This window comes from Uloborus diversus, chromosome 1 (assembly GCF_026930045.1).
Source record: "Uloborus diversus isolate 005 chromosome 1, Udiv.v.3.1, whole genome shotgun sequence".
Lineage (NCBI taxonomy): Eukaryota > Metazoa > Arthropoda > Arachnida > Araneae > Uloboridae > Uloborus > Uloborus diversus.
Window position 1 is genome coordinate 31,112,600 of NC_072731.1, and position 17,046 is coordinate 31,129,645.

The following is a 17,046-nucleotide window of genomic DNA, read 5'->3' on the forward strand; positions in this document are numbered from 1 at the left end:
ACTCCGACGGCGGAGAAAGCTTTATTTTCGGTGGAAATATTGAGCAATAAGATTTTGATGAAGTCTAAAGGCAAAAGGCACTGAAATTGATATTTTGTTCCCTTTCTTCTTGATTTGGAACTGTTGATTTCTTTCTTTTTGCTAAATTTAAAAAAAAGAAAAAGAAGGAAGAAAATAATACCATTTTGTAACAACATGATATATATCGATGTAAGAAATTAATGGAAAGAACGTGACACATAAAAATTCGAATTAATTACATTTTGAATGAAATTGCTTCCACAAAAAGTACGTTATCAACCCCAACGGCGCCCATATGCAAAATCTTAAGGGGGGCTCAAAAATTTTCCCCATGGTTTAGCAGAATACTTTCCCTATGGAAACCAATTTCAGTACAGATTAGAGATATTAAAATTTGACATTTTTAATAACTTATTCATTAATGGCTGGAAAAGAAATTTTTATACATTTTTGTAAAGAAAAAAGCACTAAAAGCAAGGGAAATTCTCATTTCTAATGGGGGGGGGGAGCTTGCGCCCCCACTTGCCCCTACATGGGCGCCCTTACCCCCACTCCTCCTTTTTGAAGGAAGTAAAGCGCTAAAAATTAATGGGCCCAATTCACTAGGGGGGTACATATGTGTATCAAATTTCTTTCGTTATCATGTGTGTATCAAATTTCGTTCGTTATCATGCGGTAGTTTTTGTCCCAGAGGGACAAAAAGAAAAAAGAAAAGAAAAGAAAAAAAAAAAGTCACATACCCACGAAGAAACATTTTTCAAAAATGGTCAAAATAGATTCAGTGCATCTCAACACGTGCAAATCTGTTGAAATTTGAAAATCGAAAATTTTCACGAGTCCAATACTTTCTTCTACATGTTAGACATAGAAGAAAGTAATAAAAAAAATGTGACAATAATAAACTGTGGTTAAGCGAGAACATAAAGCAATTCGTGATTGCTCAATAATTCAAAGCGTTTAAATACTTCCTTACACGTTCTATTGACATTTCCGTGAATTTACGGCATTATCACTTTTATTTTCCACCCATTATCTCGTGCTGCCCGTTAAAAATCAACGTTTCATTCATCAAGTAGCAATTTCGTTTTCATTCAGACACGAGGTATCAGAAACGAATGTGCATCTTTATCGACGCTATCGGAAGGACTCAACTCTCAGAAGTAGGTCGAATTGCCCATGAATTTGCTTCCCCCAAGATAATGGGTATTAAATTGATCATTTCTGAGACCGAACTTTTAAACAATGAGTAGACAAGTGAAGGTCTGTATTTTGTGGTTGTATTTCAGATTAAAGGTGTAGGTTTAATGTTTTAGGATAATATCTTCAGAAATTGATGAAGCTATTCCAAAGGGTGCAAATATTGCACAGATCTTATTGCTCCACCTTATTATTGTTTTCGAAAAAATAATTAAAATGTTTTAGAGCTGAATACAAAAAGATTGATAGCTTCATATTCTTTTGCTTTGCAGAAATAAACTGAAGATTTGTAACGAGTCTGAAGCTATGGATAGTTTCAGATTCGCTTCTTTTCTTTCGTTTTTTACAGTGTATAGCATATGTTGAATTGCAACCCAAAATGTTGATGCACAAACACTCGGAAAACTTTGGAATTTAGCGTAGTTTTTTTTTTTTTTTTTTCAATTTTTTATCTGAAAATTTAAGCTACTTCATAAAGGAAGCGATCAACATCAAGAGTTTGCAGATTCAACAGTTTTCGTCACTTCCTGGTGATTTTTTTCCATACTCGAAAAGGACGTAGATTTCACTTTATCTTTTTCAGGGTTCCAGACGACAAAAAAAAAAAAAATAATAATAATAATAATAATAAAAGAAATCATCCAATATCCAGTTCCAGGCATTCATTTGAATTTTGAAGCCTTGAATTAAAATTATGTTTTTCACAGTCGCGAATTGCAATATGACCCTACTCGTTGGGTTTCTTGTTTCTCGTAATGGAATGGAATGTAATTGGTCAAGAAATTTGTACCCATCAAATTATGGCTGGTGGTTTTCAATTAGGTAAAATGAGGCATGTCCATGAAAAAGAAATGGTATAGCTTGCGGTAATAAAGACAAATAGTCCAAGAGCTCAGGGCCGCCAGACCTAACTTATTTTTTAAGTAACAAAATGTGTAGGACAGAAAAGAGTTAGTATGTACTTTGAACATATGCGTGTTTATTAACTTGGACCGAGGGCCAATTCGCAGGTACTCAATTTTTGTATTATGATACTCAGGGAACTATTCCAAAGCATTTTGTAAGCTGCCAGACCAATCGTATGGGTCAAACATGCCGCCAGACACAGTTAAAACGTCGCTGTGAGTAGGACCGCGACGCTATTATTCTTGCGCTTAAGCACTGAAAAATATCGTCAAAGAACATGAAATAGGATTTCAGTGAAACCCCGATTTTACGTCCCCCGAATCTACGTTTTCTCCACATTTCACGTTTTTTCATCAAGTCCCAGCTATCAGGTCTAGTGATGTGCCGGATCGTTAAAAAAGTAGATCAAGGATACGGACACGGATCATTAGTGTCAAGATCCGCGGATACGGATACGGATCTCATTAATTTTTTTTCTCTCTCCAAGTGTAAAATTTGTTACAATTTGTTACGGAAGGTATTCCAGTCAGAATAATGGCAGTTTCTTCAAAAAATGTCAACTGCGGCAAAAATATAATCAAGACTATGATTCACTCTTTAAAGAAATCTCCGTTAAATTTGAGGGAGAGTTGGAAGGAATGGGCCAGCGCAGAATTAATGCTTAGATAGAATGATAGAATGTAAAAAAATATTTCTAGCTTGCTCGGTAGATGTAGGATACAGGAACAAGAGTGTAAAGCTGCTACTGGACAGGCTAGAAATAATTTTTTGCATTTTATTTCAGCATAAATGCAGCGCTGACCCATTCCACCTAACTTACTCCGACCGACGAAATACAGAGCCGGGAACACCTTTACAAACAGTAAATACAATAGAGAATTTAGTCTCACTTTTTTGGAAGGATTCCGAGAAAAACAAAAATGAAGAATCACAGAAACCCCAAATCAATAACAAAAACTAATATTAAATTAAAAATTAAAAAACCAAAACATGTCCCAGATAGCCAACCTCATATTAAGATGAATTTCGTGGGTCAGATTACACATTTGTTAAAATATGTTGTCACATTGTTGAAATATGAACTGACAGCAGGTAAAAATTCTAAACCTTTGAGCTTTTTCTCCTTATCTTCGATTATGAAATCGCTACCAATCACGCGTATAAAGGCTTAGAATTGCATTTAAAATTTACTCAACAAAATTATAGCTCCTACTGTATATCAGTTGGAAGTTTCAAATAAATATCAAACGATGAAAACGTTCTTTCAATTAGGGCCAACATTTTTAACGTACGGGTAAATTTTTACTACCCTAATTGTGAAAAAGTTAAGTTGGTTTTTAATTAATATCTCCGGTAATTAAAGTTCTAGAGAAAACGAGGCCAAGCTAAGAACACTTTCGATCAAGTCACCTTTTGAAGGAAAAATGAACTATCAAAATCGGTTTATCTGTTTAGGAGCTACGATGCCACAAAAAGACACACTGATACACTTTTAAAACTTATTTCCCCTTCCTTTTTGCAACGGGGTGGGGGGGGGATACAAATTGGCTTCTGAAATGATACCTTAAAATTTAAATAGGGAATAAAACCTAATTTAAATGGAATTCAAGAGTCTTTTATTCAAATATTTAAAAATCTTTAGAATAGAAATGATCCGTTTAAGATCCGTCAAAAAAGTAACGGATACAGATCTTTATTTTCTCTCGGATATCCGGAACATCACTAATCAGGTCCCAGTGTTAAGCCCAAGAATAATAGCGTCGCGCTCGTACTCACAGCGACGTTTTAACTGTGTGTCTGGATGTTTGGCCCATACGATTGGTCTGGCTGCTTACAAAATACATTGAAATAGTTTGGCAGCCATTAGTGCCCACGGGACGTGTCTGGTAGTTTGGTAGGTTGTTTTAACTGTGTCTGGCTGGATGTTTGCCCATACGATTGGTCTGGCTACTTACAAAATGCATTGAAATAGTTTCCTCAGTATCATTGTATAAAAATTGGGACTTAGAAAATAAGTAAGGTTGGGCCACTGGCAACCATTATTGCCCACGGGACGTCTTGGCTATGATGAACTATTGACAATATTCTGTAAAACATACGAAAAAATCAGCACTCAAAAAATAAGGAAAGTTACTGTTTGACCGCATATTGTATGTAATTTGGCAATCTGCCAATAAAGACTATTCCATCTGAATGAATCTAGCAGGGGAGAAGGGAAAATAACGATGGGATTTTGACACACGCGTTTTATAATGTTACTAGTGCCTTATTCATTTATTGCATTCTCTAAAACAAAATAAGGGAAAACAAAAAATAGTTACCATGGAAACAACAAAAAGGAAAGAAAATATTTTCGTTTCGTTCAGGAACGTAAAAGCAAAATGGTAAGCTCAAAACTTTGTTATGAATAAATAAATCAAATAATTTTTGCCGTGAGAATATAGATTGAATGTACTTCAGATTAAAAAGATATTGCCGTTAGCAAATTTTCACTTTTACAAAACTGGGGCTAAATAATAGAGAGGCAAAAGTGCTCCTCTGTAACAAACCAACTAACACCCCTATAAACTAATAGATACGTCCATTTCCGCCTATAAAGCGGATATTAGCCTTTCCATGTAATCGATGGTAAGACAGTATCACTGTTTTTGCGTACATTCAGTACCCAGTACCTGAAAATTGGCCCTCCATCTAAGTTAGCAGGCATAACTGGGGACCTGATAGCTGGGGACCTGATGAAAAAACGTGAAATGTGGGGAAAACGTAGATTCGGGGGACGTAAAATCGGGATCTCACTAAAATCCTATTTCATGTTCTTTTTACTAGGATTTCTGCCTTAAAAATATTGCTTTTTGAAAGCAGACGATATTTTTCAGTGCTTAAGCGCAAGAATAATAGCGTCGCGGTTGTACTCACAGCGACGTTTTAAACTGTGTCTGGCGGAATGTTTGGCCCATACGATTGGTCTGGCAGCTTACAAAATGTTTTGGAATAGTTCCCTGAGTATCATAATATAAAAATTGAGACTTAGAAAATAAGTTAGGCTATCAATATTTTTGCGTACATTCAGTACCCAGTACCTGTAAATTGGCCCGCGGTCCAAGTTAATAAACACGCGTAGGTTGTAAGTACATGCTAACTCTATTCTGTCCTACATTTTGTTACTTAGAAAATAAGTTAGGTCTGGCGGCCCTGGGCTCTCCGGCTAAAAGATTTTATAACCGACATCCACCAGCACTCTTAGCATAAAGATTATTTACAGCGTATAACATTATGTATTTTTACTTTTTTATCAATCTTAAATGATGAGAATTAGTAATCTGAAAATTTTGCTGTTTAAGTTCATTATAATGCAGGTGTTTTTCTCGAAAAAACGTTATTTTACACACAAAAAAAAAAAAAAAAAAACCTTTTCTTTATTTTTTTAATGTAACGTCTGGTTGAGTTAAGCCCTGAAAACAATCTGAACAAAATCAAACCGCAGACGATTTGCAACAATGACGACGAAAATTTCGCTCTCTCAATAAATATTTAAAAAACCGTTAACATGGTAATCTGAAAAATCACATTAATATCAACTTAGATCAAGTGAGGATAGTAAGTAATTTATGATTGATAAAACCACAATGATAATAATAAATAAAAATATAAATAGATAAATAAAATAAAAAAAGTAAACTAATAAAACAACCAATTTGCACTGCGATTCTTTTAACAGTTGTTTGATATTGTTTCAAAAGAACTTGATACTTTTCCAATGTAAGTTCTTTTAAAACTTTCTGTGTATACCGAAAGCACATCATTAGAGTAATATTTACCTTGACATTTTCCTGGATATACATTAAAATTTAGAAAAAACTAACGCGCTTCTTACCTCTTATGTCATGCACTTTTTGGTGGTAAATTGCATAATCATCAGCAAAAAGTCGACATGAATAATGTTGGGCGAAATTACTCAATGTTCTTAATAACCCAATTCTGCACATTTAATGTTGGAGGTAATCTGTCGGATATTTATCATTCGCAACGTAAAACAAAATTTTATGAGCTGTATTTTGTACTTCAAGGTAATATGTTTCTTAGATTTATCATCCAGTTTTTCATTCTTTATTAATTTTTGACAGCATGAAATGAATTAATTATGCGGAGCCAGTTTTTCAATGATTATGTTAGGGAATAAACCGAACAATGAAAAAATGAAAGAAAAAGAAGCTAACCATTTAACGTTTTGGTTTGAAATTCCTCCTCAAAGGAAAAATCAATAACAAAATGAAAAATGATGTTTTTTTTTTTTTTCGATGACCTTTTTTTTTGGCATATGATCTTCTCTAAAGTTTCTGCATCCGTTATCTACATGGAATTTTTGATTAATTTCTGAAGAATGTAGTTATTGTTATTTCACTTTCTTCTGGTATTTATCGTGATCCCTTTTTTTTTCTCAGATCTATTTTCACATTGTATGACTTTTTTTTACATGTAGGAGAGGATGATTCAAAGCGGGTAGGGATTCGTATGCCGCCGTATGCTGTGCAAGCGGCGATGCATACGTACATATGTCGTGTTTACCCGAATACCCTCGAGTTTCAATTGGTCTCAGCGAAGCAGCGGTGAAGCGGCATAGCGTAGCCAGGCTTTAAAAAAAAAGAAAAAAAAAACACATTTCTGAAAATTAAAAAAAAAAAAAAAAAACTGAAGGTTTGTAACTTGTGAGTAGTCGAAGACAAGCTTTTTTTTTAATTGTCAATAATATTGCGTTATTCTGACACCATCCATAAACTAGGATAGTCATTCTGTTTGCTTTGTTTTTTTTTTAAGTTTAAGATTACAATTATTTAAATAAAAAATATGCTTTCGGGTAAAGTGGGTATACCAGCTTTCTTTGCATTTTTTGGCAAATGTACAGACTTAGATTTTCTTTTTAAATAGGTTAAGTATAACTTTAAAAAGTTATTTTCATGATGTCAGTTAGCTAGTCTATTGATTTAATCAATTATTTCTTTATGTTTTATAAACAAATGTGCTGACTTGTACTTATTCAATTTAAATTGAAAATCTAACTCTTTTTTAAATCATATATAATGGCAGTTAGCTAGTCAGTTGATTCAAAAACCTATTGCTTCATATTTGACTGAGAAATGTACCAAATCACAATTAGTTAAGCTTACCCGCTGTACCCGAACGGCTTACCCGCTTTAGGCTCACTGGTACGGCAAAGTGGGTTTTTCAAGTGTTTGAAATATTTGATAATAAATAAATATTGGTGTAAAATAATGCAAGAATCACTTTTTATTTTAAAGTTCTCGGTCCCTGTTAGGGGGAAAAAAACCAAAATTTTTTTCAATAAAAAGCTGAAAACTACAATTTTCGGTCTTCTTCGTTAACCTACCCGCTTTGGGCCACCCTCCCCTATATTTTTAAATAATAGGCGGTCTTGACATTGCACTAGTCAATGATTTTTGTTTTTGGTGGTTAATTTCCTCGTAACGATCAATAATCCCATGAACCCTCGTTTGAAAAGCCCGCCCTTCTATAACTGGGCCAATTAACGCGTCGCCAAAAGCGAACATAATTCAAATAGACCTTTTGTCTGTGGCGATCCTTGCATAGGAAAACATGAAGTGGGCGAATGCATTCCAAAGCACACGACAAGCACAACCCATGTTTCCGGAACGATGTTCCATTCCAGACCATAGACACCAGAATATTCAGGAAACTGTCGCCTTCAACCTGTTCGATTTATTAGTTTAACAATGATTCTTTCTTTATACATTGTTACGCTATTATTTGCACAGACAAGCGTGTTAGTGGTAGAGTGTTAATGGCAGACTTGTCCAGCAATCAGACATCACTGGACTGTAGGGAGAATTTCCAAAAGCAACGGTCAGCATGTAACAAAAGAGACATGGATTTTGCTTCTGTAGATTTGTTGGAGTTCAATGGTACGAGACTACCTTTAGAAAAAAAAAAAAAAAAGAATGGAAATAAACCACATATGAAGTTTTTTGCGCTTTTAGGAGTTGGCCAAAATTGATATCAGTTCACAAATTTAAATTTATTTTACTGGGTAGAGCAAAATTTAGGAGTTCTTATCTTTAAAAATGTAAAGAAAGGTTAAATCACAAGTTAGAGCATCAAAAACAGGAGAAATTATGTAGTGCTTATTTAATGCAAAGCATTTTGGTGAACGATTCGTTGAATAGTACAACTTTGAATCAAACGTAATTACTAATGTAGAACCAATGTAATTACCAACGTAATTAATACAATAACAAGATGAATTGAAGTAATTTTACGTTGAAATTTATTCAATCAGAGATTTTACTGAACGCATAGGATTTGAAATAGAATTTTGCACAAAAGCAAAGGCTAAAAATAGCTTCTTCAAAGCAAAAATCAAACATTAAACTAAGCATTTTAAACAGATTTTGAAAAGAAGTTCTACCCATTTAGAGAATGTCATTTCTTCTGCTCATATTCTTTCTTGGATATTTTATAAATGTTTAACTGATTCTAGCGCACTCGACGACAACATCAAATTTTACGATTCCACTTCTTCCTAAAACTTAAATTTTCTGCATAATAGGAAGATGAATCTGAATGATTTCTGATGGTGAAAAAAAAAAAAGGTTAAAATATGATTTCGGACGAAAAAACTTCTCGCTTAACTAAACATTAACACGAGAAATCTTTGAAAGAAAATTTACTAAAACTTGACACTCTAGACTAAGAGTAAAATACATTTTTTCTTTCAGTCTGAAGGAAAGAAGCATATTTTTTTTTTTTTTTTCGCTCCCGACTTCTCCCCTTCTCTTCTTAATAGCAGCCGCGACAAGATTTGTGTCTCTATTAACAGGGAACACGTTACCAAGCTTTTTATCGACCCATTCGATTCAACCCAGCCTGAACACCACCGCAGTGGTGGGCGTGTGGTGGTGATTCTCCGACGCAGGTGTTTTCTTGACGGAGACTAATATTATATGTTCGAAAGTGTTCCCATTATTCCTTCTACAGATGTACCTTTAAAATCTTTCGCAGTGTGAAGAAGTTCAGAACTTAGTGAAGGAATTTTCTCTACTCAGATGTTGAGCATACTTCTACTTTTGTGAAAATTGAACGTATTGTTAATAGTTCGTGGACTGCACATTAAAAGGAAAAAGAAAGTTCGTCATAGTAAGATGAAACACAAATGTTTTTATTACAAAGTTTTCTGCGTGTGTGGGGGGGGGGGGGGAAGTATAAGTACCCGATGCAGTTAAAAGAAAAAAACAACAACCTCAATATACATGCAAAAATGCAAATGAACATTGTTTCTGAAATTCAGAGGGGGTGTAATATACCCTCCCCCCCTCTGGATCGCACAAATAACGATCCATTCCCTCTCCAACACTTTTTAAATGAAGAGCTTAACGAATGAACATATAAATTATAAATGCAATGTAACAAATGAGTGAATATGAGAATATCAGCTTTAAAATTGCAGCTTCCTTTCTCTCTCTACTTCGTACAATTGACGTTTTTCCTGCTCGGTTGTACCCCGTAAGGAAATTGTTTTTAATTCATTTTCTTTTCACTGTTATTCTATTTCGATGACGATGCTTTTTTTCCGATTCACCATTTTAGGAACTGAGATGTGAATCTTATCGTATTTCATTAACCCCCCCCCCCCCCTCCTTTTTAAAGATAATTAGCAAAAAAAGAAAAGTATTATACGTTATACATTTAAAGAAAAAAATAATGTGTTAGCACAACTTTCCCCACATCTTCAAAAATGTCACCTCGCATGCAGATTCACTGAGCTTTTTAAACGAATTTAATTATTTGATTGGTGATAAAATAATAATAATCTTTCTATGTTTATTTATTACAAATTCATGCCCTCATGGTTGGCCATGACGCCATTAGTTCTCTTTCTCTCGTCTTCCAATACCTCTAAACTTTACAAGTTAAAAACACAAGTATACAGAGCACGTGTCAAGCTGCGAGGCGTCAATTATTTGCGTTAGTCCGCATAAGGAGCAAAAGGGGAAGTTAGAATTTTAAGTCAATGCAAATAAGCAGGCAAACAGTCATGTCCTGTATAAAGATGAAAAAGTGCCACAGTTGCACTTTTTTTTTTATGTATAGGGCGCGAAATCTGCAATTACCATTAACAATCACAACTTTCAACGTATAGTACACTGTTAAAACTACAGGCACCTTTCAGGGGAGAAACTCTTGTTCACCAGCGGCACCCAATACGGAGCCGAAATCGCACCTCTAAATAGGGTGAAAAACAGGCACCTTTTAAAAACTAGACAGTCGGAGTGAAAAAAAGGATCTTTCGGAGAGAGAAATGGCACCCTTACTATAGATCCTCCTCCCCCCTCCCCCGTATTGTGTGCGTTTTTGAATACAGTTGTGTATTTTTTTTTTTTTTTTAAGTTTTGTTTTGATTTATGATATTTTACGTTTTAGACATTTTTCACATTGAACTCGGTAATGGAAATGATTAAAACATGTAATTACAGCATTTGATCATATTTCAGAGTTTTCAACATAGTTAAGAAGTGCTCATAGCGTTAATTCATCTGATCGTGCTCTAACTCAGTGTTTCTCAACCTCTTTTGACCCACGGGCGCGGTAAAAGCAAATGAAAAACTTTCTGGACCGGTGAAATCTTTATCGTTTTCTTAAAAAATCATAAAATAAATAATATGAATAATAACTCTGGGGTCGTTAAAAAACATGTGAAAAAATTCAGGGTTCTGATGTTTTTTTTTCTTTTTTTACAAAAAGTAATGTAAAAAATTAATAAAACAATAAATATCCACCCCTTCACTTGGTATCAAACATCTGTCACAAATACGTTATAATTTAAAAACGAGTAATTATTTAAAACATGTGAGAAATTATACATTTACTAAAACTTGACGTATTCCGAAAATGAAGCATAGCTGTACTTATGGATTATTTACATGATGAGCCAAAAATATTCAGGGATATTACAATTACGGAAAAACAAAATCGTTTCATAAACGTTAATCAAGAGTAACAAAATAAAATGCACATAAAGTTTTTCAACAGTTAAATAAAAGGAAAGTTCTAACGCTATCGAGGACCGCTAACAGGAAATGATTCTAACACTTGAATGAAAAAGCAAAAAAAAAGAGAAAAAGAGCTAGACTGAGAGAGATTTTTTTTCTCGCTAGCTTTCTGTTATAATCTACGAAGCACAAGAAACATTTTTATTAAGGTTCTTTTGGTGACTAATAAAAGCTGCTTATCGAGTATTCAAGAAAATAATGACAGATATTTTTAGTAGCGTTTTGAATGATGGAAATTTCAGGACAGTAACGGTAAACGGGAACTAGAAGACTAACGGTTACTGAAAAGCAATAAATGCACTTTTAAACACTTAACTATGTTTGAAAGCCCTAAAAGCTAAGTGATCAAAAGCTGTACTTACGTGTAATTTCGGATAACTAATCCTAGAAAAGTTGTGTTTTAATCCAATAGTACTTCATTCAATGTGAGAGACACACAAACGCAATCATCATTTGTCCGCTATATTGAGGTGGTTGAATGTATGTCTAAGCAAAAAGCGCATGCGCAATGAGTCTCTCTGCGATTGCATGCTGTTTTGGCTCCTCCTCTATTTTCTGGCCTGCGTTGCACCTTCAGGCACTATGCTTTCACCTTAGAGCGAATATTTTCACTCGTCTGGAACCCCTGGTTTTAACAGTGTACTTTCATATGACAAGTGGTTTTCTGTTCCATCCACCATTTTCTGGGATAGGATTTCATTGAAAATTTGATAGTAAAAAGTAATTAGCTGTGAGCATTTTTCTACTTTCCTTAAAACGTGTAATTATTTAGCTTTTTAACATTCTGGATGTAACTGAGTAGGTTTAGTTTTTTTTTAAGAATAATTTCGCGTTTAGTTAAATTAGTGTTTAATTCGGAATTCGGTGGGTTGTCAGTTGGGTTAGGTAGTAGTTTATAGGAGGCCCCGACTTCAAAAGTTAATTAAAAATTAAGAGATGGTATATAATTAGTTAGGTATTTAAAATAATTCATGGTACAGTAATTAAAATCAGTGTTTATTTTATACTTCGGTGTTTAGTTTAGTTGATTTTTGTACTGGAATTGTAAAATAAATTTAATTTTTAGGTTTGGGTAGGAAATAGTATGTAAGTGTAATCAGTTATTTTTTGCTTTTTAGTTCCTAGGTGTTTTTTGAAGGCGTTTTTTTTTTTTTAAAGTAATTTATTGATTACATACGATGTTTTAAGTTCATTTTTTGCCTGCTTTCCCATTAAAGTAAAATAAAATAAATAAAGGCATGAAAGGTGGATTAATGAGTTAAGGTTCATGTATCGTAAAAATATCGCTTAGTACAAAAAAAAAAAAAGAGTCAAAAATAGATTAATTATCAAAATATTAACAATTAGAAAATAGGGTTGGGGGATGGCGTGTATGTCGGTTGCCTTGTCTGCTAACCCCTCCCCCCTCCTTCAACGAGTAGTACGATTCAAACAAACTTTTTTTTATATTTTAAGATCTTGCCGACGATACCTCTCATTCCCGTATTTCATTTTTTGATTTGAACATTTTTTCGTTCAATTTTGAACAGTTCAAAAAATTTAATACTAACGCTTACGGATAAATTTAAGACAAATATCAATTGCGAACTTAAAGCGGATTTGTCAATGAAAAGCTTTGTTGGAAAAAGCTCTTAAGGCCAGAAAAAATATAAAATTTATTTATAAGATTTAAATTTTTCTAGATGGAACGGGAGAACAAGGGAAAGGAAAGACGATTACAATCCAAAATTGCTGTCATCATTATTACACGTTTATTTAATTGCATCTGTATTTTAGAAAATCTGAATTAATGACTACTGTGATTAAAAATTCATAAGAACGAAAGAAGATGATTAGTAGTTTTGGAAGGTTTAGAATATATTTTTCGTTTTGTAACGTTTTGTTTTCCTGAAGTTTGGTTTCCCCCAGTACAAAATATCAATATTCTTCAGTTACCACCTAGTGCAGGTGTATGGACTTCATGGGGAGATTTTTCATTCCCCTACGATACGAGGGGTGAGCACCTATGATTCATGCTCGATTGGATGAAATTCCGCCTCCTATCCACCCCACCAAGGATCATTTATTAGCTTGACCACAGGTCAACGGGATGAATAATGGCAGGGATTTAAATATTGGATTTGTTTGAGTCAGGAAACCTCACTGCAGTGGACAGCAGCTTTCGAGGAGGACAATGGTAGTTTTGTCTTATGGCACAGAGACACAGGGTTGTCCCATTTTGTCCACCCCGAAAAAAACCGTCCCGGACAAAATGTCATTTTGTCCATTTCATCCACTTTATCAGTAAACTGAAAGTTTTGAATTAAAATTTTTAAGTTTGGAAATAATAAATAATTGTATAGATTTTTCCTATTCAAGTAATATTTTAATGTAAAAATAGCTGTATATAAGCAATTGATTGTAAAATATTTTAAAGTGAAAATAAAAAAAAGGAAGATCAGTTGAAGTTTATGTAAGTGTGTTAGTAAATCAAATGAGTGTTAAAATAAATTATAATGCATGTAATAGTCTTTATAAAACAAGCACATCAGCTGTAAATTTTAAGATTTATGATATGGAGGTTTATTGCCTATAATAAGTGCATTTATAAAATTAAGAAGTAGAAACAAAAAGTTTTTAAAGCTTGAGGTTTCAAAATATTAAAAATCATATTAAAAAATTTAAAAAAAAGCAAAACTGCTTGATATTAATAAAAGAAACGTTGGCATGAAGTGAAATCTGTTCTTGCAATACTAATATAAATGTGATGATTAGCACTCTGACTAGACTGTTCCTAGTCAATTTATTAGTTCCCGATGAAGATTATTGGCCCTTTTAAAGCTATCTACCCTCTTGCCTATTATAGCCTCTTCCGGTACACTGTTCTGAGTACCCACAAACCTACTCAAGTATTAATTTTCCTTAATTTGTATGACATTAACATATCCATAAAATATGATGAGTACATAAATATTTTACTATGGGGGTGAAATCAATAAAAACTCGAAAAATATAACATTTATAAAATATTTTTAGTATATAAATCTTTGTTTTGTATGTATGTTTCCAAGCATTTCATTAGACTTTCCCATTGAGTTTATTTTCTACTATTGTATGTAATAGTCTAAACATGCCCAATAGATTTTCACATTGTTAAATTTTATTACTTTTAAGTAAATTATGATCTAAAATTAACTGCTCCAATGTGTAATTATTTATTTTAGATGTATGAAATTCTAAAGCTAATGATTCTATTTTAATTAAATGATTAATTCATAATAGAAAATGTATTAGAAAAATATACTAATATTATTACAACATAATAATAAATGTATGTATGTATAATCAGATTATTTTTCATTTCGTCCATTTTATCCCTTTCGTCAAGTTTTGTCCATTTTGTCCAGTTTCTTCCGGCGTCCCGAACTTTTTACAAAAAAGGAGACAAAATAGCAACCCTGCAGAGACACGTCAAGAAAATAAGACTATTTAATAGAGCATTTGGCGCTTGCCCAGAAGTATTCAAAGTATGTCCTTTGTTATACTGAACTACATCAAATACACCGCCAGCTCAGTTATTCCATCCGAGGGCTGCAGTTTCGTGCTTTTTAGCACTCATCAGCACGGAATAGGAAGCTGGAGGCGGAAAACCTCTTAAAGGAGCCAAGAAAGCCAAACAAACTGCTAGGTAATGTAGAATTAGCACACCAGACGAGTGACCAAAAGCAGACGAGTGACGACGGCAAATGCCTACATCAAATACTTGAAAGAAAAAATTGAATTACGATTCGTAACCGAAAATTATGCGTTTTGATTAGCGAAGTAAATTTTACATCAGTTACATTTTCAATTTTGCTTAAAGCCAATAGGAAACTGAGATTTTCTTATAATTTTCCTCGAATATCTATCTAGAGGGTAAATTTTACATTTTATTCTGTTTTGCTGATAGCGTAAGTCTGGATGTTCTGATTGCGAGAAATAAAATAATTCTAGAATTGAACTCCAGAGAAAAGCATTGGAAGTCGATGCTGTCGTTATTCTGATGAAGATATCTGTACCTAATTTGAAGAAGGTTTATGTAAAATCTTGGTGAATCTTGTAGTAAGTCAGGAGAAGTGTGATCGATTTTCTCTAAAATTGTTAACAATGACAGTAAAAACACCGTAAACAATTTAGAAAGCAACTAAAATTTTATGTTTACTTATTTTAATTAATTTGGTTTTAATTATAGAATGAGTACGAAAAAAACGGTTGTTCGCAATGTTCGTCAATGCAATGTTCGCACTCTTTTGAGGAGAAAAAAAAAATTAATGGAGAAAAAAAAACATATCGCTGTAGATGAGAATGCAGTATTCATAATATATGTTCGATATCTTAAGCAATGGATTCTGTCAAATTTCAAATTACATCTTCCAATTTCAATTTTGTAGAATTTTAAAATTTAGAGCTTTTAACTTAAATTATTCGTGAAATTGAAGAGGGGATGTTGCTAAACTGCCCTTGGCAGCACAATAACAGGAAATTTACTGGACCCATTTTAGCAACAGCAGATTCATTTCTCCATATTTTCAATACAGTGATTGTGCATTAATGCCGGTTCTTAATAAAGCTCTTGAAAGTGGCTAAGAGATGGGTATCATTTCATATACTGTTTCTTACTTTGAGATATTATCTTGATATTATTCTTTATCTTGATTACTTATTGATTCTAGTTTCGACTTTACAGCTTTGATTAAAAAAAATTTTTTTTTTTTCTTTTATCTACCTTATTTGTTTCTAATTGGGGATGTCTGTTGAATCCTCACCATTTGCAGATCCATTTCCTAGGGACTGACAACTGTTTCTCCATGTGACACCAATATCAGTGAATGCCATTACTATTCGAAAGTTTCGAGGCTCAGTTTCCCACAAGAGATGAATTACAAATAGTCTGTTTCTGGACATGAATTTTCAATACGTTTTGAATGGTGATGGACCAATTGTGCAGAGGTCCTTCATTTCAAAGATTTCGAAGAGGAGTAGGCAAAAGAGTATGTACTTAATACATATTGCAGAGACGAAATGCAAAATACGTCAATTCACGTATTATATGCTCCTAAACGTCAAAAGAGCAATTGCTCCCTTCTAAATACAAAATGCATCCTAAATGGCGGGTCTGGATGTGTAGCATGAAAGGACGACAAGTGGACCACTAAAACTTTGGGCAGACAAGCTCATGGCATCATCATCAACTGTCCGGAAACCCTCCGGAGTCAAAATGCTGCGATAAACTTCCTTAGTTTCGCTGGAGATGAACGAAAATCAAAAGAAGCAAGGATTTAGAACAGTGAAGAAGAGATCGTCATCCTGTAATGGTTTGATAATGTTGTCGTATTCGGACTGGATGGATTGGGCATCCTGTAACGGAGTGAAAAAAAGACATTTTCCTGTAATGGATTGATGAGGTATATTTTCTTATGCTATAAATACGTAAAATCTTTCAGTTATCAGCGGTCATTTTATTGTTGAGAAAACGATTTTCGATGCATATATCTCCATATCAGGAGCTTAGTACTCAAAGGATGGAAAGCATTCCACGCTCCACTCACCATGCTGTTGCTGCTGCTGCTGTCTGTTGAAATCCTCTTTACAGACGAAACGTGTCTCGTCCAGCACGTAGAGCTCCTCTCCCGTCGACGGCTGTTTCCGGCACAGCAGGCACGTGAAGCAAGCCACGTGGTACACCCGACCCCGGGCCCTGCGCACCAGGTCGGTGGGGCAGATGCCCTGCGAACACCCTCCGCACTTTGTGCCGAAGCGCCTGAAAGAAACATATTGTAACTAAATATATTTGACCAATTATAACACTTGTGGCAACAGA

At 34.0% G+C, this 17,046-nt stretch overlaps 1 protein-coding gene across 1 annotated transcript in view; it reads right to left on the reverse strand.

Moving 5' to 3' along the window:
* LOC129234338 (LIM/homeobox protein Lhx1-like) overlaps positions 1–17,046 on the reverse strand; it is a 119,817-nt gene that overhangs the window by 62,986 nt on the left and 39,785 nt on the right. Inside the window, exon 2 of the mRNA XM_054868331.1 lies at positions 16,775–16,986. Coding sequence (XP_054724306.1) covers positions 16,775–16,986 — 212 coding nt within the window. The remainder of the gene's footprint in view (positions 1–16,774; positions 16,987–17,046) is intronic.